Here is a 27,651-nt window from a genome sequence, read left to right as displayed (position 1 = left end):
GGCCTTTCACATCCTGTGACTTTCACACCCCCTGTAAGCCTAAATTTGGGGGCTATGCCCTTGCTGTAATTTACAAACCCCTATGACTTTAACACCCCCTGGAACCCCAAATTTGGGGGCTTCCCCTTGTAAGATGATCAAAATGTGTCAGGAATATGTCCCCCGAGGAGAATCCAGCCAAGACATAATGATATAGAAGAGACCCAGTATTGATTCCAACAAGATTTTCCTTCAGGACAAGACCCTTGATTGGATTCAAAATGGCTGTCGTTGTTGGCCAGCCAATTGGACACAGTATAAATCCAGCTTAGTCATTCTGGGCCGGAAGCAAGCTGCTTGGGATTGCCGCTGTTGGCTATCAGACTACACAGGGTTCCTGGACAAAGCGCCCCCAGCACCAACCAACCACGAACCAACCACCAGCGATGGCCGCAGAAGACGAACACACATCAACCATCGAACCCGCCTCGAGCCCACAGCCACAGCACCCTCCACCGAAGAGAGCCAGGCCACAAGACCATCTCCAATCTGAGGAGACCAAGAAGAAGAAGAAACTCAGAGTCAGTCCAAACCCACCAAACACAAACAGAACAACAATAACTAATGCCCATCCTACACAGGCACTGAGCAAGAAGGACAGAGAAGAAGCAGAGCGCACAGTAGCCAGCCTGGAAAGACGTAAGCAAACACACACAGCAAAAAGAACCAGCAGCTGCTCATTCTTATCCATCAGAGAAAACTGCCAGATTGACTGCCACCTGCAGAGCACCCCTGACCCGCGTCGACGATATCATCCAAAAGGCATCAACAACAACCACCCACAACACTCCGGCCAACAAACTCAAAAAGAACTCCGCAAGCACCCCCGACCAGCAGATCATCCAGCTCTCCGATTCCGACTCAGACCTCGAGATCATCAACCAGCCCACCACCACCCTCATCAAGCAAAAACTCAATCCCTCCTCCTCCAAAGCGGCCAAGAAGGACCCTCCCAAGTCGCGCAGACCCCCGATCCCCTTCCCCATCCCATCCTCATCCAAGAGCAAGATCCACAGAAAATCCACCAAAGATCTCCTGGACGAGCTATCCAAAAAAGCAGCCTACGAGAACGCGCTAACACGCGAGAGAAAGCAGGCCGAATTCCTCGAAAGAGGCGGCCGGCTGTCCAACAGGGAGCTGCCCAGGCGTAACAGTAATAATCCATCCGAGATCGGCCTCAAAGCCATCCTCCAGCAGAAGAAAGAGAATCCAGAACAACCCCGGGATAGCGACGATGACGAAGAGGATATCGACTTTGCCTGCGATGACGATGACGATGAGATTGGTAGCATGGATGACAGTGGAGAGGACCAGAGTGCCAAGGCTGAAGAAGATGAAGACGAGATAGAGAACAGCGATGAGGATGAGCATCAGAGGACCATCACCAGACCACCCGCCGACCTGCCCCACCCCGGCTCACCATCAACATCCAAGCCTCTCCTCCCCCCAGTCCTGGCCCGATCCTCGCTCTCCTCCTCGAGCTCAGCAGCCTCCTCCTCATCCCCCTCACTCGTCATCCCCAAACTTCCCCCATCGGGCCAGACGAGCATCACCAGCATCATCCTCGCACCCGATTCGACGAGCACCGACCGGGAGTCGCTGCGGAGCTCCAAGCCGCCGCTCTCCGAGCCCTCCGAGCCGGGCGGACCTCGCCGATCGTCCTCGCCGATCGACCTGCCCGGCTTCCAGCTCGATGGACCCAGCCAACCATCTGCGAAGAAGGAGAACCCGAGCCTCCTCGAGGGCTCTCCCCCCCTCACCGGCTTTGGCCAGGTGGAGTGCTCCGGGATCGACGGCTTTGGCGAGCTCGAGGGCTCCCCCGCCAACAGTCCTGTCGGCAAACTCTTGCTTGCCGCTGATGATGAGGATGATGACGACGACGACGACACGAACGACTGTCTCTTGCCTGCTGTGAACGTCCTGCCTGAAGAGAAGGAGCGGGATATGATGATGATGGCCTTGGGCGCTCAGGACACTGCCGTCGAAGACGACGAGCAACCAACTCAATATGTCAACCATCGAGGGTCAGTGGTCCTATTATTCTCCTTCTTTCCGTCAGACTCACTGATGCTTTCCTGGGAACCCACCAAAGACTCTTGACTCAGAACAAGCCAAATGGCCCTCCTGATTCGCCACTGATGTCTCAAGATGTGATAGCTCGAACGCCGTTTGCGTTAAGGAGAGACGGCACAAATCGGCAGGGGCAAGGATTTATACAGAGGGAGACGGAGGCATCGCCAACGAAGCCCCAGGGCGTAGTACCCTCGTCATGGAGGGTCATCCGATCCGCTTCTCCCGAGCCTGCCCCCAAACAGCCAGCAGGAGGCGTTGTAGACGCATTCGCGAAAGTGATGAACGCGCAGATAGAACAGAGTGCCAATCCGTTCAAGTCGCCCCCACCGGTTCCGAGCAAGAAGGCCCGGGGAAGTGGGGGCGCAGGGAGGGCGTTCTTGGCGGATGAGGCGGACGAGTCGGAGGATGAATATGAAACCTTGTTGGGAAGGCGACGAGGTGGAGAGGGGGGCTCCGGCTCGGATGACGAGCACGGATCGGAGGACGAGGGGAGCTTGAAAGACTTGGTGGACGATGCGGAGGACGAGCGAGACGAGCAGACGCGGATGAAGGAGGAGCTGGCGCGCCGGGAACTCGACCAGAAGTACCACGAGGAGCTCGAGGCGCGAAGGACGGAGCACATCCAGAAGGTCGTCGACGGAAAGGTGCGGCTCAAGCAGGCCCGGCTGAATCGCTCTGGCGACGCGGCCATCTCCGAGTCGGACTCGGAGGACGACATCGAGGCCGAGGCCGTCAAGGCCAACAAACGCGCCCAGGAACACGCGGCCAAGAAAAAGAAACGGGCCATCCACAAACTCGGTCCGTCCCTCCTCTCTCCCCTCCTCCTCGGCTTCAGGCTTGCTCACCTCCTCTCCCCCCTGTCCCTCCTCCAGCCGACAAACATGCCTCGTTCTTCAAGTCTTATGAGGAGGGCACCAGCAATACGATCGATGAGGATGATCTGGCTTATCTCCAGCCCCAAGAAGAGGCCAAGAAACGGGACGCCAACTCCGATGAAGAGGAGGACGAGGACGATGATGATGATGATGGTGAGGGGTATGGGTATAGTGAAGAGGAGGACGATGATGACGAGTTGCCCGACGACGTCATGCTCCAAGGGCCCACGAAACCGACGAAATCGGGCGGCCAGAACGTGCGTCCTTCCGCCATCTCTCTCCGCAGGATGTCCCCAGACTGATCCGGGGTGGTTGTTTTTTGGAAGGCTGGGGATGGGAATGGAGGAGGAGGGAAGAAGAGGGCGGCGAACGGGGGACGGCTGTCCAGCAGCCCCGTCCTCGCCTCCGCCGCCGCCCCGCTCCCATTCAAGATGACGACGAACACGCTCCGGCCGAACCAGCCCGGGGGAGCCAGTGCGGCCCAGCACGCGGACCTCGATGTGAGTCCCGTTGTTCTCGGGCGCCCAGCGAGACGTGTGTGTGTGGCTGACGGGGGGGTTTTCCGGATAGGACTTGTACGGGACCAGCGCGGCGTCGAAGGACGCCCTCAGCGCCCGGCAGCGCCGGCTCGTCGTCGCCGAGCTCGGCCTCGCCTCGGGCCCCGGCCCCGGCCGGCCTGCGACGGCCGCCAAGCCCGCCGCACATCGGGGCGCCGGCATGTCCAGCTCCGTCACCTTCCTCCGCCCGCCCAACCCCCCCGCGCGCGCTTCTTCTGACAACCCTGCCGCCCCCGCCGTCCCGCAGACTGCTTCTAAACCCGCCGGGAGGCTGGCCAAGTTGAAGAAGAAAACGCCCAAGACTTCCGCCTGATCCTGGCCCCACTCGCGCATGTACTTTGTCGGATAGACTCGTCTTGGTTCTTGCTTCTTGTCCTTTATGTTATTACATCATTTTTAATTAGACGAACGTGTATTTTTGGCGGTTGGATGTTGTACACTGGGGCCCTGGATGGATGATGGGAATGTGTGGGCTTGATGGCTGTGCCCTAAACACGGACACTTGCCGCCGCCCAAGCGGGTGATTTCTCTGAGAGCATGTTGAGGGTAAGACACATAAGAGAGATGACACGATGTCAAGGACATGGGCTGGAGACATTAATCACCATTCAGTGAGGAGAGAGAAACAGCAACAACAACTGGACTATGCAGATACACAGCACAGGCTGAGGTGTGTACAGAGTAGAAGCATACCATGCTATGAGGATATCACTACACTATCTTGACAGAGCACAATTGTTGTGGTGCCAAACAATGTGTTGTTTCTAAAAAGAAATCCTATCTGAAGATCCTGATTGTGAATAGAGCCAGGCTACATTTCGATTGAGACTGTTGGCTGCCTGACGTCTCCTTGGTGTTGTGTATGGAGGCCGAGTGTTCTATTGAAAGATGACAGAAACTAGACCAGCAAGTGGTGCTGCATGGATCCCATTGCAGCATGCGGCTATTTCAGGCTGGAGCAGCCAGGACATACTGGCTCAAACTTGGCTATGTAAGTCCAAAGGTGGAGGTGTTTGTGCCTCCACCGGAGGGACTTATGCGGTGTCAGTGATTTAGGGACCAATTATAAATGATTATTGAAATTTTATTGTAATATTTTCAAAACTCGTTTGAAACCCAAATCTGTTAAATTTATGTTGCCAATACAGGCCCAATTAAGTTTCAAAAAAGTCTGGATATGATTGTACAATCATAAACCTGGAGCCCACACAGGCAGAAATCCAAACCCCAAGACCAGACCGCCTGTTGCGGTGTCATCCCCCCTCCCCCCTAGCTTAACACAAGTCCCCCACTTTGGAGGGCCCTGGTACAGCCTGGGCTGGCGCAAAGCGCGACCTCCAAAGGAGGGACTTGGGACTAATGTCCAGATTTTGGCCTGAGGGTTTGAGGCCCTTTGGTGGGGGATTTGTGCCATTCCAATTTTGACCTTGTTCCCAAACAGCCCCACATACACCCTTTGGACCATGAGAATCCTCTGGTTCTTCCCCATCTTTAGTGCACACTTGCCTTGAGAAAACAAAAGGCAGGTATCCAGGACTGATGTCAAGCCTTGCCAAACAACTTTGTGAGAACATGCATTTGGGCCTGTTCACTCAAGATTTTGAGGGAGCTCATTTGAAAAACAGTTATACTTTGACTGTTTTTGCCAGGATGGAGTTTTTATTTGCTACACACCTCTTGGGTTTGGTAAGGAGTAAAATGCACACAAAGGTGGCAGGAGATGGCCAGGCATCTGATGAGTCTAAGTGTAAATGTAGAGGGTGATTACACTAAATCAGCTAATTCCCTCCTTGGGGGAGCAAAGCAACCTCCAAAGGAGGGACTTACGCGCTATGTCAACCAAGAATTAGGCAATTTGGTGGGGACTTTTTCAAAAACAATCTCTCGCATGAGTTTCTGAACCTTTTTTGCTCTAATTTACATTTCTGGGATGGCTTAAGCTGTCCCCATCTTCCTGCTATTTTTTCTCATCCTCAACTCCTCTGGCTGAGCTTCAATCAGAGTTGTAACATTAGGGGGTTTCAAACCACTTCCAGGAATCCTTCCAGGTTGGGATTTCCAGGAAAAATTCAACCCCCCAAAAAAAAACTCCTGGGACCTGGAGTTTGAGTCCCCCCAAATGCTCAAGAACAGGAAATTGGAACCAGGAAATGGGAGTGGTTTTATCTCATAAAATTACATTGCGGCCGGGGTCCCAAGGTGCCAGTGAAGCCCACAATCACACCCACCTTGTGGAAGCTCGCCGCACTTGCCATTGAGACTGGGAGTTTGCACCTGAGACTGTGCTGATAACACTCATCACTGGTCTGTACACTTGATGGCCAGTACAAACCAGTGATTGAGAAGCTTTGAGTCATCTCGACAACCAGTTTGTACTGGTCATTGAGCAGCTTAAGTACTCTTGCTGACCGGTTTGTACCAGTCATTGGGAGGGTTTGAGTCCTCCCAATGACCAACCAGACCGGCCTTTGAGGATCTTGTGCTATTGCAATGACCGGTCATCAAGAAGCTTGTGTCATCTCAATGATCAGTTTGTACTATCTCAATGACCAGTGTACTGGTCATCAAGCAACTTGAGTCCTTGAGATGATGGCATTGAGCAACTTGAGTCCTTGAGATGACGGGTCAGACCGGTCATTGAGAGGGTTTGAGTCCTCATTGTTGATGACCAGTTTGTACTGGTCATCAAGAATGACCGTCCAGACTGGTCATTGAGGAGCTAGAGTTCTCTCAATGATCAGTCAGGCCGGTCATCAAGAAGCTTGAGTCATCTCAATGACCAGAACAAACACTGGTCATCGAGCACCTTGAGTCCTTGAGATGACCGGTCAGACCGGTCATCAAGAGGCTTCCCAATGACCGTGTGGTGGGAAGATGGTGAGAAAAAAGTCCCGGGGATTCAGTTCTGTTTGGGGCTAAGGTCAAAGATGGTATTGTTTCTTTGTTTCGGACTCGTTTTTCCTGATTTCCTGGACCTCCTGGAGGGTCTTGCCGGTCAGGAATCCAGGTCCACAGGAGACGTTCCAGGAAGTGTTTTTTTCCTGGAAAGTGCGACCTGGATGACTTCCTGGAGGTGGTTTGAAACCCCCTATTGTCAATTTCAGATTCTGTACAGTGCAAAATGTGGAATACACAATGAAGTGGACACTTGTCAGTCACAAATAAGGACTTCATGGGGCACCCAAGGCCCTAAAAACTTTTTAAAATATGTACAAAGGAGCTCCATGATGTTGTGCACATTTTGCTGGCCCAGCAAATTATTACCTGGTTACAAATGATGTGTGCAGGAAGGATTGAAAAACACCATTTTTCTAATTCTCTACTGCCACAGGGTCAACATAGCAGATAGTATCCCCCCTCCAAGATTGCACCAAGATGGCACTGCGCAGGGGCCTCAGCATAAAAAAGTAAGGATTATTGGCATTTCTGTCAGGTGAATTTCCCAGATAAGGCATAAGTCCACCCCAGAGGGAGGCCGAAGGGAGGGACTTTATTAAGTTTGATACTGGAGGACTTCCCGTCATTTTTGAATAAATCTGGAATTTCAGATTTTGCAGGGAAATCTGGAATTTGGGACTAAGGATTGCTTCGGGGATCTTCGGGGACCTAGAAATCCCTGCGAAATCTGAAATCTGGCGGCTCAGATCTGACTTTCCAGATCGACGGGAAGTCCTCCACTGGCTGTAGAAGAGTGAGCAGCGGTAAAATCCCTTTGGGAATATTTTTCTTTCAAGGGATTTACCTACTCACAATACTACACCAGTCCATGTTACAACGACCACAACTCAAATCCATAACTCCATGGCAATCTAGGTCAATGCATTATCATTACTGTTTGTCACAATGTTTATGGTTGGTGGAGTTTGGAGGGGCATTTCAACTAGTGCTGATTTGTTTCAACGATGCGCACATGGAAAGGGCAACCTGATAATCAATCAAGGTATCTGGCGCACAAGCTCGCAATGGGGGACAAAATCCATAACGGATATTCAATTAGAACTAAAGAGTACAAGGAAGAAAGGAAGAAAAACACGAAGGGTAGAAGGGTAAGCACACGGAAGTAAAGGATTGATCAGCGTCACACAAGAAAAGAGTGGAGGGCAGCAAATGGCGGATGGAGTGGACTAACTCTCAGAGCGGTGAAAAACCATTTGTTTTTTCCGGTTTGGTACTTCTCCTCGAACTGTTTTTTGACAACCTTCTTGGTTTCTTCCCGTTGAGAGGGTTCCTTGAATGTTTCATAAGAGATCAGGCCTTTGAGGCCTTCTAGTTCAAGGGCGTATCGGGTGGGCATCATGTGATTGTAGTTAATGATCTGATCCGAAAGAAAACGAAGATAGGTCAGCACGGAGGAATCGAATGTGATCGGGCTCGGCTGGTCGTGATCAATAACGCACCCGAATGAAGGGTTTAACTTTACTTCGTTTGGCGATCTTCTTGGGGCCCATTCCTCGAGTTACCTTCCGGGGATAACGTTCAATACCGGCAACGACGGCATGAGGGTAGGGTCGCTCCTTGGTTCCTTCGTCAGATTGCTTGATGACGACCACCTTCTTTCCGGCGTGACGGCCGGAGAGGACAACCGCAACCTTTCCTGGCTTGTAGACTTCATAGGATCCAAGCGAGCAACAGTTGGTGATCGATTATCGTGAGCGATCCCCCTAGTGTTCCAGAGGGGGACTAGGTTCACTCACTTTTTACCATCTCGAGTGTTGAGTGTCGTTCGGCGGAGGTTCGAGGGGGTGGGTCGAAAGGTTCGGATGGCGTCGCTCAGATGGATGCGGGCGGTACCAGGAGGCAGACCTAAACTTGAGCGGGCAAGCCCTAGTTAGGTTTCAGGTCGTGAGAATCGACTGGCGCAAGGGCCCGTCGGGTACCCGACCAGCATGACAGAACAGCGTCCCGCGAGACGCCGCCCGGATCCCCGGGGAGTCTGGATCGAGCTCCGTCACGGGCTCCGTCAACCTTCGGGGACAGTTTCCCATTTAGAACCCAACCAGTTCAGATTGTATCCAGCGGCGCGGGCTGATGCCCGAAGGGCCGAGGTGCACCCCAATCTCCACGAGAATCCTCAACTACAGAGCAAGGACTGGGACCCGACTTCACGATCATAGTGGGCATCAACTCTCCCCCGGAGACGCAGGGTATCGCGTAGACCCACTAGATCCCCCCGGGAGGACCCGGAGCACTAAGGGCAACTTGCAAGGCAAGCCTCTGAAAGAAGAGTTTGGGTGCAAAGTCCCAGCCATGGCCTGTTGCTTTGACTTTTGGTAGCTTGCTTTGCCTCTGTGACACTCCCTGGAGACTTCAGGTGCCCGGAACTCACAAAGCAAGCCTCCATTAGCAAGGGCTCTGCATCACCCTAAGCTGGCATAGCAAGGATTTGACTTGGATTACTTTTTTTTTTTTGCTGATCTATGCTCACAGCCTTTCAGAAAGTATGGTATTGTACCAAGCTTAACAAAGCCCTTCAAATGGAACCCCACGCGCAGGAGCTGGAATGATATTCAGGGTAAAAATCACCAAGGCCTCCCAAGTTGAAAGCAAAATATTATAAAATCTGAACATACAGTTTTACCCACTACAAGAGAAACTTGTGCAACTGACAGCAGTTGACATGCAAGATACTTCTGTGTAGCCCTTGTTCCACCGCTGTGCTATATGACCCCTAGCTCCCAAGATAACAAAATCAAGGGCCACCTGGGTTGCTATCCGGAGTGTTAGGAGCCTTGGGAGCTTACTTGGGGGCTCAGGTGGTGCCAAGCATAGCAACACCTGAGCTCCCCAATAGCTCCTGTCACACCTCACCACCCTAAACATATTTTGAAACTGCAACTCCCTAGGGTCCATTTCTCTCCCTGTCACACATCTTTAACTCTTTTTTCCTCCCTCCAGATGAATATGCTTGTTCACCTCCTGCCCACAACTTGTCCCTCAATTGTAATAGCTACAAAGTCTGCTCATCTGGATAATCAAAACACCATCAGGCTTCTGCACCTTTTCCCTGAGACCCTTTGAGTCTCTTTTAGTGAGGAGCCTTTTTCCTCCTCACAAGCTAGCAGCTTTAGCCCTATTTGAGGGTGTCCTTTTCCTTTTTCTTTGCCTCTGAGCTTTTTTACTCAAGGCCTTTTTTCACATCCTTGTGGCCTTTTTTTGCAGCCCCAACAACATACACACCCCCAACATCAAGCCACTACATTAAAGATGGCATTTGGTACCTGTTTGGGGGTACCCGGCACCCGCAGGCGGGTACCGCTCGCACCAGCCAGACACCCGCCGGGTGGTGCCGAGTGCAGTGTCCGGTGTCTGTTTTGTCTCCAAAACCAGCAGGTACCCGGGTACCGCTAGCAGTACCCGCCTTATACCCAGGGAGCTAGGGGGCCTTGAGCCGGGGGTTTTCCCCTTCTTTGCTCACTCATATCCAATCACTGCCCTCCAGGCCCTTCCAATCACCACCTAACCAGCCCACTCCTTGACCATGGGATCCACCCGCAAGCGACACAAGTCTTACAAGCCAAGCCGAGCGCCGGCTGGACTGCTGCCGGGCACACCCTGCAGCGCTGGTTGTCCTCCGGCAATCCGGGTGGTTGCGAGCTGGTGGAGGAGCCGCCGGTAGCGAGAGAGGTGGGGCATGGTAGAGGGGGAGAGAAGAAGATGAGGATGGCTGGGATGAGACGCATTGGCTTCACTGCACACTCCCAGGTACCGCTGGTACCCCCCTCAAGTACCGCCCGCACCCGCTGGCACCCGCCAGGCAGTGCCGGGTGCGGTACCTGGTGTTCATCTGAGTCCAAAAAACAGGCGGTACCCGGGTACCAATTGCCATCTTTACACTACATACCTTGAGTAGGGGCAATTGGGGCTTGGTGAAAGCCAAGTATAGCTCTCAGGATAACGCAGCAGTCCACATCAGCTTGGGGGCTAAACATGGCAGAACTTGAGCACCGCCAAAAGTTCCTGCGGTGGAGTTAATCTTAGAAAGCCCTGAAATGACTCAGTGTATTTGTATTGTATGAGGGGGTTTTACAATGAGCATTTTTGATTCTGTGGCACACAAATTTTTCAATTTCAGGTGACATGCTTGCTAAAAATTTAGCTCAAAAGTTAAGCAAGAAATCACCTTGAGCAACCTCAAAGCAATATTACTTGTGAGTGTACTCATTGAGAATTCTTGTTATCTTAGAATTGCAGATGCCCCTGGGGCCCCTTCCCACATCACATCCACCCTGATACAACACACTATATGTATTGCTACAAAAATATATGTATTGCTACAAAAATATATGTACCACTACACCAATACATGTATCAATACACTGATACATGTATTGATGGGGAAATTTCATTTCAAGTTTTATGTATGTACACTAACATCTCCCAGCCAAGCTTTCAGTGAAGTTGATGAAATAATTCTCATGCAATTTTGAACACCATAGATTGGTAGTGGGGTTGCACAGACCACCTGCCCCCACCTACCATACTGGATACAAGGGGCCTGTGTGAAGTCTAGTCTTTCATGATGGTTTGTCCTTCCAATCAAGTGATACTGAAGCATGTGGCATTATCACATCCCTTCACTCAGTTGAAAGGTATATTAAGGGGATTCACTATTGAATTTTAAAAAATGTGGAAGGTAAATGTAAGGCCTTGATGAGCAAAATTTCTTCCCCGTTTGGACACATCATAACTGTAGGTGTTCAAATCATTGAATAAATTAAATAAGAAGCAAACTAATCATTAAATAAGAAACAAACTATTAGAACTGTGTGTAAAGATATGAGGTAGATTACTTTATTGAAACATTTATAAGATAAGAACTCAATAAAAGTAATACACTTGTTGAAAGAAAGATATAACAATGGTTAGTTAAGCTAGCTGATAAAAGGATAAAGAATATTTGTAAAGAAAAAATACCTCGAAGAATGAACCGCAGACAAGTGGAAATCTTGACACAAACACAACCACGGCGACGAGTAAACAGCAGGAATGATCCCAACGAAAGCAGACTAGAGATCATGAAGAAAAACAATAACGGTTAATAATGTAAACAGGTAATGTTGATTATGAACGTTCAAACAACTACCTGCCCAGAGACTGTTTCTAGCTCCTCCTGGATGCTTAAAGTCGGCGAGTGTTGTTATTGAGTCTTTGATTTAGATTTGAAACTGGGGACAAAGGAGAAAGACTTCAAGTCTTAATCGGATTGATGATTTGTTTGTCAAGGATAAAAACAGCGAGTAAGAATAGGGAAGATTAGAGTTGTCGGCGGATAAGAAAGGAATAGAGTTTTGTCGGAGATGCGGGGAAGATTTGCGGAAAAACTGATTGACACGATGCCCGATGTACATGTCATATGCATAAGGTGATGCATATACATAAACAGAGAATTGAATAATGTCCGAGTTTAAACGCAACACTGTGATCTGTAATTTCTCTGTCAGACAAGGTGACCTGATCCCCTCATATCTTTATCAGACTGAAATAATTTGACCATCTTCAGCACCATAAGAGCAATATTATACTTGATCTTGGTCAAAAGTGTAATATTGCTTTTTTGGCACTGAAGATAGCTAAATATTTTGAATCTGATGGAAGTATTGAGGAGATCAGTTGTCCGCCTTGCCTGAAAAAGTATTTAGGTACCACATTTTGAATAGTTTGTTTTTCATTTAATGATTTGTGCAATATAACACCTACATTTATGATGGGGGGTTGAGAAATCAACTCCCACAAACTAAAAAATCGACTCCCAAACGCAATTTACGTCGCACGGACCGCCTCGGGACATCTTTCCTGGGTCCTCGCGACCACATTTTGACCCGGGGGCGTTTTTGGAGTCAGAATTGTAATTCCACAATCCCAAATGGGAGTCAGGATTTCAATTTTACAAAAAATCCCAGAAAATAGAGAAATATTTATACCTCCTCACTGGAGCACCCAAACGCTCCCAAAATTTTACAGCAATCCAGATACACTGTCTAGAAAATATGTTGAGATTTACAGCAGTAGAAACCATCAGGAAGGCCTTGTGGAACAGGGGGGTTAATTTGGCGGATTTCCTACTAAGGCAAACCCCTGAAACCTTATCTATGGTGCTCCAAATGGTCCCAATTTTTTTCTCCCAGAAGAATGCACTATTTAAAGCATATTCTGAGCTTCGCGGCATTAGAACAACTGAGGGACACAAAAAGCGCTTTAGCGCAGTGCAGCTCGCGGCTAAAATGTAGCGCATTTGCGCAGTGCGCGTTCCTTTGTGGTGTTAGTGCAATTGCGCGTATCTGCGCTAACGCTACACTAAAACCTAAAATAGCTTTGCAACCTGTGCGCGTAGCGTTAGCGCAGATGCGCGCAATTGCGCTAACACTACGCTAAAATATAGTGCATTTGCGCAGCGCGCGCTCCTTTGTGGTGTTAGTGCAATTGCGTGTATCTGCGCTAACGCTACACTAAAACCTAAAATAGATTTGCACCCTGTGCGCGTAGCGTTAGCGCAGATGCGCGCAGTTTTGCTAACACTACGCTAACAAATAGCACATTTGCGCAGCGCTACGCTACACTGACAGCTATGCTTAGCATAGCTGACCCATGGTTGATAGAAGGTGTTCCTGATGTGTAATACCTCCTTGGAGCTCAACATATTTTCTAGAGAGTGTATTCTTCTGGCAGAAAAAAATTGGGGCCGTTTGGAGCACCATAGATAAAGTTTTGGGGGTTTGCCTTTGTAGGAAATCCGCCAAATCACCCCCCAGCTACACAAGGTGTCCCTGAGTTGTGCTAATTCCGTGAAGCTCAGCATATGTTTCAAAGAGTTTATTCTTCTGGAAGAAAACAATTGGGGCCATTTGGAGCACCATAGATAAGGTTTTGGGGGTTTGCCTTAGTAGGAAATCCGCCAAATCCGCCCCCGGCTACACAAGGTGCCCCTGAGGTGTGCTAATGCTGTGAGGCTCAGCATATGTTTTAAAGAGTGTATTCCTGTGGCAGAAAAAAATTGGGGCCATTTGGAACACCTTAGATAAGGTTTTGGGGGTTTGCCTTAGTCGCCTAATCAGCCCCTGGCTACACAAGGTGTCCCTGAGGTGTGCTAATGCTGTGAAGCTCAGCATATGTTTTAAAGAGTGTATTCTTGTGGCAGAAAAAAAATGGGGCCATTTGGCGCACCATAGATAAGGTTTCAGGGGTTTGCCTTAGTAGGAAATCCGCCAAATTAACCCCCCTGTTCCACAAGGCCTTCCTGATGGTTTCTACTGCTGTAAATCTCAACATATTTTCTAGACAGTGTATCTAGATTGCTGTAAAATTTTGGGAGCGTTTGGGTGCTCCAGTGAGGAGATATAAATATTTCTCTATTTTCCGGGATTTTTTGTAAAATTAAAATCCTGACTCCTGTTTGGGATTGCAGAATTACAATTCCCACTCCCAAAACGCCCCCGGGTCAAAATGTGGTCGCAAGGACCTGGGAAAGACGTCCCGAGGCCGTCCGTGCAACGTAAATTGTGTTTGGGAGTTGATTTTTTAGTTTGTGGGAGTTGATTTTGTTGAGGGACACCAGGGACTGAAACTTGGGGGCTACCGGTGCTCACGGGCAGAGGGCTTGACAGTGAAGATATTGCTTAGATTCAGTAAGGGAAGGAAGACTCAGTGAGAAGCCGGTAGACAGTAGTGATGGGCTGCTTGGTAGAAGCATATCTACATACAAGCATACAAAGACTACTAAACAGGATTCACTACTTTAACAGATTTCTCAACCCCCCATCATAAATGTAGGTGTTATATTGCACAAATCATTAAATGAAAAACAAACTATTCAAAATGTGGTACCTAAATACTTTGTCAGGCAAGGCGGACAACTAATCTCCTCAATACTTCCATCAGATTCAAAATATTTACCTATCTTCAGTGCCACAAAAGCAATATTACACTCTTGACCAAGATCAAGTGGGATGTTGCTCATCAATCGCAGCTTAGCATTTTTTTTAAAAAACATGCTCATAAACAGGTTAAGATGTGTCCTCAAGTTCTGCAACTTTTAATTGGGAACACCCCTTTTGTTGCGGTGACTGGTTTGGATTCCCCATAACAAAGCCCCTCCAAGTCCCAGCGCTGTACATATGTATATCACATGAAATCCTCGCGCATCCTGCCCCCCCGTGAAGTTTAGTGAGGGACTCAAATCAATTGATCATTGCAATCCCTTGTCAACTGCTCAGCCTCCCAGTGTGCAGGGAAACATATTAGTGATCGAGCCAAGCAGCATTCTCACTCTCCTTCAACTGTTCATCGCCTCACTTGATTATTTTTGGGAGCTTGGGAACAAGGTCGCGCGTTATCTATCCACGTACCAGAATCAACTTGATGTGTGTCCCCTCTGGCTTTCAGGCTATGGCATCCGATGTGGGGTCGTGGTGACATCGGGGGAGACCATGAATGATGTTGGAAAAGCAGGCGGACACGACTATTTTGGACTGGGTGATAAATCTGAGTTATAAATCCACAGAGGAAGTATCCAGCAATAGATTTCTCGACAACATCGTTGTATTCTAACGTAACAGCAACTTGCACATCTGTCCACAGCACCACATCGAAATGACCCTCCCCAGCGGTTTTCATGGGTCAACTCGACTCAGCTGCCTCCATCATTTTCTTGCTATACTGCGGCATTCGTCGGAACTGGCCCGCTCCGCGAGCCTGGTTCTCTTTCAGTGACTCGGAACGCGTCTTTTTAATCCCAGTCGCAACGCGTTTGCCCACGCGTGTCCTGCTAGCATCTTCCAGCCAATAAAGGCCTGCGGCCCCGTGGGGTCCGAGAACCAAAGAGAAGACAGGCACACTATGTATGAGTTGGCGCGCCTAGACTAAGAAACTCCTTGCAGCCTCAAGAGTGTCAAATTCATTGGGGTGGGCTGGATTCCATCAGTCCGACTCAAAATATTTCTTGCCATCGCGGCAAGCTCTGGTTCGTTTCGATGTGGACCATGACGGAAACTCAGATGGTCTTTGGGATAGACCAGCCATCTTTGGGAAGCCTATAAAAGAAGCAGTCCGGTCCCCATCTTCTATCTTTCTTCATCCTCCCTCCGCTATCGCAGTCAAACTCCAGCATCCAAAACCTCCAGACCTGTCTTCATTCCACCAAAAAGAATCAACAGCATACCCAGTCTCGACGCGATCCCAATACCCCTTTTTCTCACAAAAGCTAACAGTTTATTGAGGATACTCACAGCCTCCTCAGCTTTTCCATCAGACAAAAAAAGTGAGTCCCAGATTCATAAACAGCGAACGAGGTTCTCCCTATGTGTTCCGTATAACTGACTTTTTTCTCCCAGATTCACACCTGTGTTTCTTTTACTGACTTTTCCTTGCGTACCCAAAGATGTTGCTCAATACCCCAAAGAGCTTGCTTCTCCTCCACAAAAGTGATTTGATCACTTTTTGCGAAGGCGGCCAGCCCCCAAACACCAGACTTGGATCTAGAGCCACACTTATTTCAACCCCGCTTAAGCCTTCCGTTTTGCGCACTGCCAAAGTCAAGTCAATCATCCAGCGCAATCACTACCGGCAGGCAAAGGTTGAGCTTGGCTTATACCTTCTCCTCGACTCGGACCCGATGCAAGATGTCATAAATCATCCCAGTCTACCCTCTGGAGGACACCAATCCTCCTCTTCTACTGGGAACTACTGGCTTGATTGCTCGGAATCAGAAACTTCAATCTCATTCAATGATCCAAATGATATACCCTCCCATCTTTACAACCCTCCGCGTCTTCCAATGATGCAATTGCTCAAGAACTGGTGGCGATACCGTTAAAGCAACTGAATTTGAATAATCATTCTGAGACCGGAAACGACTCACCCCCAGGGCTCTTCGACAATGAACTCCAATCCTCAATACTTGAACACGAGAGCCCCAAAATCTCACGCCCATTCAAAGCAATGCTCCGGGAGTGGAAACAATTCGGACGACCGAGCCACCTTCCCTTATGTTCGATTCGGACATCCTTCATGCCCGTTTTTTAAACATTAAAGCGACGCCAACTCAAGCATCTTTGATTCAGACATCCTACTTTTTCCCAATCTGTCAACTTCCATTGGATCCAAATAAGTCGTGATTAAGGTCATCACGGCCATCTGTCGCTCTATTTGTTCTGTTCTGTTCTATTATGTCCTGTCCTGTTCTGTTTTGTCCTTTCCTCTCCTGTTTCCATCTGTTCCTTAATTTCTGTCTTCCATTTGCCTCTTATCAGCATCCTACCTTCTGTTTCTGTGATCACTGTGTTTCTCCTTGTCATCTAAAAATATATAATCTAAATTTTAATCATCCTGAGTTCCGCCACAGGCCCTCAGCAGATGGCCGAGTGCAATACAAGCCGGATTTCTGAGCGAGACGCGGTGCACCCGGCGCGTAGCGCCTTCCACGAGCAGCATCTGTCTGTTGAGATAAAGTGCTACACTTTACTCATTTCTATCTATGGGGACCGTCATGCGATCCCCCCGGATTCGAGCTTGGCTTGCCAATTTGGCACATCAGACTTCGAAATATGGAGCAGTACATCACTTGGTTTGTCTTTGGTCATTTAAATAAATGGAGCTAAGCAAAAGTTGGGAGAAGTGATCTTCAGAAGTTGGTCTGGCGAGCACAAGAGGAGAGATGCACACTTGAAGAATATTGTTGCAAAGTAGAGCTGAACACTCCACGGGAAATACTAAAGTAAGTCACTCGTAAACTGAGTCGAGGTTGACGCGAACTTGTTTTTTGGCAGATATCTAAAAAGAGGATGCGTAAATGTGTTGGAGATGACTATGGATAATGCCTGTTAGTTTTTGTGGAAGTACACTTCATGGTAGCAGAAGAGATACAACAAACAAATCTGATTTGGTTATTGCGTTCTTCGAGGTTGTTCCAGCGTGGATGAAACCAGTCGGAGTTTTCCAGGGTTGAAGAGTACATAGCTCTGGCTGTGCAGCAGTTCCACTTTTTTTTTTTTCAGCACAGAACCACGACAGCCAACGATGAGTTCAGACTACCACCCGGCGGACACCCACTCCTTCCTGACCAAGGCCGACCTCAAGGACTCGCTCAACACATTCTCCAACCTGCTCTCGACCGCCAAGATCTACCGGCTGGCACTCATCACCCTCTCAAACGCAACCGCAGCCTTCGCAAAGTCGCTCGAGGACGCCGCCAGACTCAAGGGCACCCAGGCCATCCAGCTCGAGCAGGAGCAGCAGCTCGAATCCACCACAGACTCAATCGGAAGCTCACCACACACCCCCCACTCCAGCCACCACGACCCAACTCACTCGCACTGCTCGAACCCTGCAGAGAAACTGCTGGCGGCCAGCGGCCTCCATTTCTTGACCGCCAATCTCGAACAAGTACTGGTAAGCTGCAGAGCTCAATCCCCTTATCTAGCACGGCCTGTAATATATATATATATATAATCTGATCATTCATCTGCATATATGTCAGTCGGATACCTTCAAAAAATCATTCGAACTCCCACTCTTGAACCTCTATGAATCGTATCGAACACAACTAGCACATCAACAGAACCGTTATGAGTCCTTACTATCCCTCAAAACCAAGGCCATCAGAGAGACCGAGCTCAGGAACATGAACCAGGGCGGCAGTAGACACTCACGCAACACGCCGCGCGACCTCGACAGCTTCCGCAGAGGTCTCAAGGAACTGCAGGACCAAGTCGAACAGGTCGAGTCTCTCAAGCACTCTTACTATCTCCAAGTGGCCAAGGGCGAACGCCAAGTCTGGAACAAGGTGGCCGAAAATGTATGTCAAATATCTGTCCCAACAAAACAATTCAACACCACATATAAAGAGACTGACTCGTGAACCCACAAAAAAAAAGATTAGCTTGGTGGTCAAATCAGAAGTGGAAGTGTACGACCGAATCGCGTCGAAGCCGATCTCAGATCCGACACTAGAAGCGATGGTCGCCTCGATCCCGGATCCATTTGATGCCTACAACCCAGTGGAGACGATTGACGGAAGCATGAGCGGGACGGGCGGAGGGGCCGGGGAGATCTACTCGATCCTGAACCCGCTGAGCAGTCTGTTGCTCGGCTCGCCGCAGAAGGCCCGCCGTTCCGTCGACCTCAACCATTCTCTCGCCTCCCTCCAACGCCACCTACAGACGCCCTCGCCCAACGGCTCGCTCATCCATCCCCACCTCAACAGCGCCACCCATTGGGCAGAGTCTGTCGCCGACCACACCGGCCAACAGCCCGAGCCCCTCCTCACCCAGCTAGACCAGCCCCTCCCCGGGCCCTCCTCCTCCTCCTCCCCCAGCTCTGTCAACGAGACAAACGACCCACGCCGCAACGTCTGCTCGCTACTCTCTACCGACTCTGCGATCACTGCCACTCCGGCTAACCCCGCGCTGCCCGACGAGCCCCGCATCTCGCCCAGCTCGTCCTCCGAAACCGCCGACACCACCGTCGTCCTCGACCACCCACCGCAGCCCGCGGACAACTCTTCCATACCCCACCCATCCCTCGACGTCCCGCCTCCTCATATACACCGCCTGTCGACCACCAATAGCATCCAAGTACGTCCCCCCTCCCTCCCATCCTCGTGTCAGAAATAACCCCTCATGTGTGGTTGCCTCTTTTTTATCCAGCCCCACATCGACGAGGTCGACAGTCTTCTGGGAGAGCCACCGCCCAGTGGTCTGGATTTATCCGACTCGGACACTTGAAAACAGCCCGATTCTTCCATAGACCTCTGTCTTCTCCTTGTTTTTACTGGTCTCCTTCTCCTCTCTTCTCTGCTTTTTTGAGTGATTTCTTTTTCTTTCAGTATCAGCATGTAGATATACATGTGTATGTGTATGTGTATGTGTATGTATCTTACACAGACCAATGAATGAACACCGCGGTCATTAATATTTATTGAATTCATGTGTAGGCTTTTCAAACTTAAAACTTGAAAACTTCTTGTGCCCCTACCATAAAAACCTTTTTTTACAGGCAAAGAATATGTGGATCAAAAAAACAGGTAATTGGTAGTCTTGTGGAAGAAGATTTATGTTTTCATGACAAATGCAGTTATGATCCACATAGAACTTGTACCCTTCTTATCTACAGGCATCATTATGAGTGCTATGAGCCTTAGAGCCAAGGATTTCTGGATCTGTGAACATGTATGTTGTATACCCAGCTTTTTTCAGAAGCACTTATTTCATCTACTGGTTTCATCCAAAAGCCAAGTTTATTTTCCTGGTCTTTTTCATTATGACCAGCTATGTAGTTGTTCATTCAAGTCATTTGTATCCACAAACAGCCTCCCAGAAAGCCAACAAAAATGTGCTTTGAATATGTAGACATCAGCACCAGGAAAAAGATTGATTATGGGTAGCTGATGAAGTGAAGCTAATTATGTACACCAATTTCGCCCACCACACACTTTGTCCTCATGCATATGTATTTATAGGGAGTTGGAAAATCGACTCCCAGGAATTAATAAATCGACTCCCAAAAGTCGTTTACGTCGCGCGGACCGTCTCGGGACGTCTCCCCTGGGTCCGCGCGACCTCGCGCGGCCCCAAAATCATTTTGGGAGTCGATTAATTAATTCCCCTCTCGAGGATGGGAGTCAATAAATTAATTTAACAAAAAATGACGGAATATACAAAAAAAAATATATCTTGTCACTGTTGTACCCAAACGCCCTAAAAACTTTACAGCAATATAAATACACTCTTTAGAGAATATTTTGAGCTTCACGGCATTAGTACTCCTCAGGGAGACCCTGTGTAGCCGGGGGCGTATTTGGCGGATTTCCTACTAAGGCAAACCCCCAAAACCTTATCTACAGTGCTCCAAATGGCCCCAAATTTTTTTGGCTATAGGTTTACACTCTTTAAAACATATGGTAAGCTTCAAGGAATTAGTACTCCTCAGGGAGACCCTGTGTAGCCGGGGGCGGATTTGGCGGATTTCCTACTAAGGCAAACCCCCAAAACCTTATCTACAGTGCTCCAAATGGCCCCAAATTGTTTTGGCTATAAGTTTACACTCTTTAAAACATATGGTAAGCTTCAAGGAATTAGTACTCCTCAGGGAGACCCTGTGTAGCCGGGGGCGTATTTGGCGGATTTCCTACTAAGGCAAACCCCCAAAACCTTATCTACGGTGCTCCAAATGGCCCAAATCTTTTTGGCTATAAGTTTACACTCTTTAAAACATATGGTAAGCTTCAAGGCATTAGCACTCCTCAGGGAGACCCTGTGTAGCCGGGGGCGTATTTGGCGGATTTCCTACTAAGGCAAACCCCCGAAACCTTATCTACAGTGCTCCAAATGGCCCCAAATTGTTTTGGCTATAATTTTACACTCTTTAACACATATGGTAAGCTTCAAGGAATTAGTACTCCTCAGGGAGACCCTGTGTAGCCGGGGGCGGATTTGGCGGATTTCCTACTAAGGCAAACCCCCAAAACCTTATCTACGGTGCTCCAAATGGCCCCAAATATTTTTGGCTATAAGTTTACACTCTTTAAAACATATGGTAAGCTTCAAGGCATTAGCACTCCTCAGGGAGACCCTGTGTAGCCGGGGGCGGATTTCCTACTAAGGCAAACCCACAAAACCTTATCTACAGTGCTCCAAATGGCCCCAAAATTTTTTATCTGTAAGATTACACTCTTTAAAACATATGGTAAGCTTCAAGGCATTAGTACTTCTCAGGGAGACCCTTTGTAGCTGGGGGCGGATTTGGCGGATTTCCTACTAAGGCAAACCCCCAAAACCTTATCTACGGTGCTAATATTTTTCTGCCATAAGAATACACTCCGTAGAAAAAATTATAAGCTCCAAGGAGGTATTACACATCAGGCACACCTTCTATCAGCTGTGGGTCAGCTACGCTAACCATAGCTGTCAGTGTAGCGCAGCGCTGTGCAAATGTGCTATTTTTTAGCGTAGTGTTAGTGCAATTGCGCACATTGGCGCTCACGCTACGAGCACAGGGTGCAAAGCTATTCTAGGTTTTAGAGTAGCATTAGCGCAGATACGCCCAATTGCACTAACACCGCGAAAGAGCGCGCGCTACGCTGCGCAAAAGCGCTTTTGGCGGCAAGAAAGACCTTTTTTTTTGCCAAAATAGCCTTAGCGCAAAAAGGAGCAAAGGAATAAACATTGTAAGAATGGAAAGTGATAAAATTTTTAATATTCATGTATGCATATGATGGGCAAAACCAAAAGACAACACAAACTAAAAATAATTAACTAAAAAAGATATAAAAATTGGATACAACTAGTAACGTGTAACAGGTTGCAAGAGCTTCCGGCCTACAGTACAATCAAAACAGACAGAAAACCTTTGCTCCCATTGCAGAGCATCAGGAGTAGCTTTGGGAGCCCAATCCTTACAAAGAAGCTGGGGAGCAGGAAAGAGGACGGCGGTTTGCATAACAAGGGGAACAAAATGATCGTCGACAAGAGCAATGAAGATGGGTGGGTTATTGTTTGGGGGGCAGAAATGTGGTAAGAAAGTCTGAGACCAGCCAGTGGAGAAGTAAAAAACCGCTGTCTTGAACGTGTTGGCCATCACATCACCCATTGTTGGAAAAGACATCCACTTACTCCTACCCACGGGGCCTTGAGTTGCAGTAAGTTGGTTCACTACGCTGTTGATATTGTGAAAAAATTTGTGGTTGATATACCATTGACGGCGGTTCTTGAGTTCGTCAATCATTTCTTCCCAGATCCGCATATAATTGCCCTGTCCATGTCCCAAAGCCCAAGCAACCGCTCGGAATCCACATTGTCCATCCGCATCAACATTTAAGACCTTCAGGACACTTTGTTGAATTAAAATTGGAAGGGACGAAATGAACAAAGGAATTTCCAGAGGTTCTTGCTCAGCGGGGACTTCAGGAGCCGGTTTGACTGGCGGTGGAGGAGAGGTTACATCTGGCGTTGGAGGAGATGGAGATGGAGGGAGCCGGTGAGCTTTCTTGATTGGGCGGAATTTCCTCTTGTGTACCGGTTGTTCTTCATCTTCAGAGACATCTTCCTGCTTTTTCGGTGGTGCGGGCTTTTGCTGGCGGGTTTTTGGCGGGGGCTGTTTTTCTAGAGGTTTCTTTGTTGGAGGCCGCGGCGATGGGTTGTCTAGAGGTTTTTCTGGCGGGGGTGGGGATGATTCTGGCTCTTTTGGCGGGGCTGATTTGCTTTTGCGCGCGGGAAGTACCTTCTTCTTCAATGGTTCTTCTGCAACTGATTTTTTGATGGGGGGGGCGTCCTCTCTTTTGTTTCTGATCTTCAATCATCTTTTCATCTTCTTTTTTCTTCGCGGCGGCCTTCTGTGGTTCAATCTTGGCTTTCTTGTTCTTCTGGACTTGTTTCTCTTCAATTTGTCGCTTTTTTTCGACATGTTCGAAGGCAGACGGGTCCCGGCGAGTTGTTTTGGGTTTGTTTGGCGCCCCTTTGGGTCTTCCGCGCGTTGTTTGGGCTTCAGTTGGCAGCTTGATGTCAATTACGGTCCCTGTGCCCTCAAGAATGTGGTTGATTGCGGCCAATTGAAGGTCAAGCTGGGCGGGGTTCATCGCAAGGAGTTTCTCTTTGATGGAGTCAATGGTTGAGAGGGCCTCTTCCTTTTTGCGTTTTGGGGTGGGGCCCATGCTCTAGATCAGAGGGAGGGACAGACAGTGAGAGTTAGCTCCAAAATATTCCCGACCCCCATGATTTTTCACCCAACTCCCAGGATTAATTTCCCGACTCCCATAATTAAATTCCCGACTCCCAGAATTAAAAATCCGACTCCCAGAATTAAAATGACGACGCCCAAGGCAAATGCGCGCTTCCGCGCGCCAAGACCGCAAATGACCAAAGAAGGAAAAAAGAGCGCAAGATTAAATAAGAAGCGTGGCTCACCTGAATATGCCATTGGGCATGAAACAACCCAGGGCTAAGCCTCTCGCCCGCGGCCATGATTTCAGCAATTTAGTGCTTGCAAGGGATCCCCATGCGATCCGAATAATCACCATGGCACCGATCCTTTTCTCCAAGGTTTTTGGCTTCCAAGAAATTGTTGAAGGCCTTGCGGAGTGCGTAATTTGTGATAACGCCTCGGCAGTTGTGGAACAACTTGGGAAGGTAGCGCAGCGTTGTGATCTTCTGCTGATGGAATTTTGCGGCTATTTCGTGGAATTGAGAATCCAGAGCGTTACTGATGAGCGTAATGACTGAGGAAAAGCTGTGCTGGGGGCCGAGAAGATGAGACTTGATGAATGCATGGGCCAATTCCATTCGAGATGTTGTTTGGTTGTCAAAATGCGCCAAATTTTGAGTCCAACCGTTTGAATAATGCTCCGCAACAGGGAGCCAGGTTTCTGTGACATATTTTTGGAAAGCTGGACCGTATTTTGTTGAGAATCGGTTGAAAGATGAGCGGAAATCAGCCTGAGTTCGCAATTTTACCAAATTTGACCAATAACCAAGCATTTCCTTCTCTTGAGCTTGATCCTTGATTAATTTTGAGGCTTTGGCGAGGAGATTCTTCTGGATATGCCACACGCAGAGCATGAGATCGGTGTTGGGGAAGGTAGCATGGAGGGAGTTCATCAGCGCTTGTTCTTGATCAGTAAGGACGACAGCCGGGAGAGGAATATTGTGGGATTTGAAGACCGCTAGCAAAGCTTTGAGAGCCCAATCGTAGAATATTTTGGTTTCCTCAGCCATGAAACAGAAAGCCACGCTGAAAGTCTTGTTCGCGCCGGTGATTCCTGACACATGCAGCAAGGGCATCCGGTATTTGTTTGTCTTGTACGTGCAATCGAGAAGGATGACGTGGTGGTAGGCCGTGAGCAATTCGACAGATCGTGCGTGACAAAAGAATAGCACCTTGAGTGTGCCTTCATCATTGAATTTTGTGTCCGTGGTGAAATCCGTGTTGCGTAAAGTTTGGTTGAGATGAGCCACGGGGCTGAGACCTTGGAGAGATTCTAGTTGAGCCTTCCTGCGGGCCGCGTAGATGGTACTGACAGTTGCTAGAATTCTTTCGTTGGGGTGAGTCTTCTTGAGTGCTTCTAGAATAGCTGCGGGTCTTAAGCCAGATTCACCAAGTTTCTTCATTTCTTTGTACAGTGACAGAGTCAGCTTTCTATTTGAAGTGTGGGCGGCAGCATACAAGGACGGCGGATGGTTGTGACACGGGTTCTTGATGGATAATTTCCAGACATTGGTCTTCTTCTGGAAGTAGGCCGCGGCGGCAAACGGGCAGTTGATTAATCTTGTTGATTCAGTCTTGGCATGCGCTTTGCCAGGTCGTCTATTTTGATCTGGATGCCCGCCCCTAAAATTCAAAAAAATAGATGAATAATATCAGCCCACAGCTAAAGCCAATGGGAGTTGAAAAAAAATTGTGGGAGTTGGAAAATTAAACATGGGAGTTGGAAAATAAACTTTGGGAGTCGGGTAACAAAAAATGGGAGTCGGAAGATTAAAAGTGGGAGTCGGGAAGTAAAAAACCGGAGTCGGGACAAAAATCGTGAAAAATTTGCAAGGTGAAGTTTTTTGCGGCAAAAGAAAGGTGCACACTGGCACAAGAGATCAAAAAATAACAAAAAAAACTCACCTGTCACACTTCCAGGTCTTGCTTTTCCCCGCTACACTCCTCCTGGTAGCAATGTCATACCCGTGACGGACAGCAACATCTCTTAGCACAGCGGTTATCTCCTCCAGATTTGCGTAATCACCAGCGGGAGGCACGGGAAATGTGTAACAGGGATTGCCGGTCTCCGGATCAACCTCAAATTTGTCTTCATTGAAATTTACCACGAATTGTGCTGCAGGATCTTCGGCGTCTTCTTCTTCTGCGTCCGTATGGTACTCCTCATTGTCGTCTCTCTTCTGAGTTTTCTCAGATATATCCTCAGAATTTTTTTGAGCTTTTTCTTTGTGATTTTTGATCTTTTTTTGGTTGATTTCTTCTTTTTCTTGATTTTTTTTTGGGTTTTCTTCATTTTTCGCGGTTTTTTCATTTCTAGCAGGGGTTTCATCTAATGTACAACTTTCACTAGTTTGTTCAAGGATATCTAAACAAGATTCTAACAATATTTCAGCTTTTAACTCATTATAAATTTGATCTTGAGTTTCTTCTTTCTCTTTGTTTTGATCATCATCTTCAGAGTGTTCTTTTTCTTCACTTTCTTTATCTTCATCATCATTTTTTTGGGCTAGGAGTTCTTGGGTCAGTTTGAGCAGATCCGGGTCCAAGTTCGCATCCGAGTGCGAGTGAGAGGCCGGGGAGGCTATTTCCGTGAGGGGGAGCGCGTTTTGCAAAATTCTGAGCGTCTAGATCGTCTAGATAGGCGTGCGGTGAGCGTACGTTCGGGGGGATCGATCGATTGAGGCTAGTCGTCTCGTCTAGTCGGGTTGGCGGTTCGATCTGGGAGTCAGCGTGCACGGTTGTGGGTGTGCGAGATCCACGTCGACTCCCCCGGGATGGCTTTAAGGGGTTGACTCCCGCTTTGAAGCGGGGAATTAGTATTCCGACTCCCCGGTGGGGGGTCCAAAAAAATAATCTTGATTAATTAATGAAATTAATTAGGCCCCGTTTGGCAGCAATCATGTTATGTGATGTTGTGCACTTACCTAATGTGATGCACATCACTCTTGAATTTCATATCTTTCAACATAACACAAGTGTTTGGCTGCCACTCGCGTCATACAGCTTGCCTACATAACAAGCTCCATGGCCGGGAAATACAGGCCATCAAGCGTACATACCGGCAAGGCCAATCAAGTGTTTAACTACTCTCGACGATGGCCGGTACACGGTCATCGAAGGGAACATAGAGTCCCTTTTGGGGAACACATAGTCCCATCGATGACCATTGGTCATCAATGGGAATACATGGTCCCTTGGATGACCAATGGTCATTGAGGAAAATATGTACACAGTCCCTTCGATGACCAATGGTCATCGAGGAGAATACATAGTCCCTTCAATGACCGATGGTCATTGGTGGCCGATTGTGTTGGATCGGTCATCAATCTCAATGACCGTTTCCATTGATTGGAGTGTGTACTCCGCTCGGTGACCGGTACAAAGTCTGTACCGGCCATCGAGGTGAGTAACAGAGGTGGAGTTGGGGGTGTGTCGTGTAAGGGTGCCGATATCACCCCAAATACACCCCCAGGGGTACTATATCGGAAATGGCGGGGATGATGAGGAGTGATGAGGAAACTTGTGATGACCCTCATAACTCCTCAAATCTGCCAAACATGCGAGTGATACGATATGGGCCTCGGTGAGGCCCGGTTATAGAAAAGCAGTGGTTATTACATAACATCACTGCTGCCAAACGGGGCCTTAATCGACTCCCAGCCTGGCCGTTGGAATTAATATTCCGACTCCCAAAATGCTTTTGGGGCCGCGCGAGGTCGCGCGGACCCAGGGGAGACGTCCCGGGAAGGTCCGCGCGACGTAAACGACTTTTGGGAGTCAATTTATTAATTCCTGGGAGTTGATTTTTCAACTCCCTATTTATATACACATTTGAGCTCCATGGGACAACAGGACAATCAAGCCACTAAAGCAATAGAATCTCAGATAACTTGAAAAACGTTTTGAAAACCACTTTAACCTTAAGCAGATTCCAAAATATGTTTTTTGAAACCAGACAGTTTCCAATGTAGCAGCAAGTAACCTTCACTGTGCAACTATTGAAAAATACTATGGAAAAAAATCACCATTCTTCAACCCAAAAGTTAAGTACCAAAGAATAATTTCCGAGTCATCAAAGCTCTTGGAACCATGGCGGCTTTGAAGCATTCACGGGTGACGGCAGCTGTGGTGCATATTGCACATTTGACTGGCCAGCAGAAGATGGGCCGTCGTCATGCTGACCTCATGAGAGGAAGATGTTGCAATTGCTGGCGGTGTACCACCGTGTGTACCCAGGGTTGTCCGGTGACATGTTGATTACGTAAGGTTGCACATTTTCTTTATTCTCTACTTTGGCGTTGCTCTTTCTCGTTCTTCTTCTTCCCCATCACTCATCCACCCACCCCCCACAATCTCAAGATCCCAATACTTCAATCCTCCTCCTCACAGGCATCGCTTCGACCGGCCAATTTCGAGGG

At 48.4% G+C, this 27,651-nt stretch overlaps 4 protein-coding genes across 4 annotated transcripts; 3 read left to right on the top strand and 1 right to left on the bottom strand.

Moving 5' to 3' along the window:
* Positions 1 to 425: 425 nt before the first annotated feature.
* Positions 426 to 3,018, top strand: PtA15_18A61 (uncharacterized protein; the record flags this gene model as incomplete). The annotated part of the gene is made up of 10 exons (XM_053165017.1): positions 426 to 560; positions 621 to 678; positions 734 to 1,000; positions 1,070 to 1,232; positions 1,341 to 1,494; positions 1,582 to 1,872; positions 1,972 to 2,063; positions 2,132 to 2,798; positions 2,868 to 2,910; positions 3,011 to 3,018. The coding sequence occupies 10 exons, from the start codon at positions 426 to 428 to the stop codon at positions 3,016 to 3,018; spliced, it is 1,878 nt and encodes a 625-aa protein (XP_053028560.1).
* Positions 3,019 to 3,418: 400 nt separating this feature from the next.
* On the top strand, positions 3,419 to 3,857 carry PtA15_18A60 (uncharacterized protein; the record flags this gene model as incomplete). Its single annotated transcript, XM_053165016.1, has 2 exons — positions 3,419 to 3,487; positions 3,558 to 3,857. The coding sequence occupies 2 exons, from the start codon at positions 3,419 to 3,421 to the stop codon at positions 3,855 to 3,857; spliced, it is 369 nt and encodes a 122-aa protein (XP_053028559.1).
* Positions 3,858 to 7,537: 3,680 nt separating this feature from the next.
* Positions 7,538 to 8,248, bottom strand: PtA15_18A59 (uncharacterized protein; the record flags this gene model as incomplete). The annotated part of the gene is made up of 4 exons (XM_053165014.1): positions 7,538 to 7,543; positions 7,674 to 7,859; positions 7,942 to 8,150; positions 8,239 to 8,248. 4 exons carry the CDS (start codon positions 8,246 to 8,248, stop codon positions 7,538 to 7,540), a joined length of 411 nt encoding a protein of 136 aa, XP_053028558.1.
* Positions 8,249 to 17,554: 9,306 nt separating this feature from the next.
* On the top strand, positions 17,555 to 19,260 carry PtA15_18A58 (uncharacterized protein; the record flags this gene model as incomplete). Its single annotated transcript, XM_053165013.1, has 4 exons — positions 17,555 to 17,926; positions 18,015 to 18,332; positions 18,412 to 19,110; positions 19,183 to 19,260. The coding sequence occupies 4 exons, from the start codon at positions 17,555 to 17,557 to the stop codon at positions 19,258 to 19,260; spliced, it is 1,467 nt and encodes a 488-aa protein (XP_053028557.1).
* Positions 19,261 to 27,651: the final 8,391 nt, after the last annotated feature.

This window comes from Puccinia triticina, chromosome 18A (assembly GCF_026914185.1).
Source record: "Puccinia triticina chromosome 18A, complete sequence".
Lineage (NCBI taxonomy): Eukaryota > Fungi > Basidiomycota > Pucciniomycetes > Pucciniales > Pucciniaceae > Puccinia > Puccinia triticina.
The sequence above is the reverse complement of the archived record's forward strand: the minus strand, read 5'-3'. Positions and strand labels throughout refer to the sequence as shown.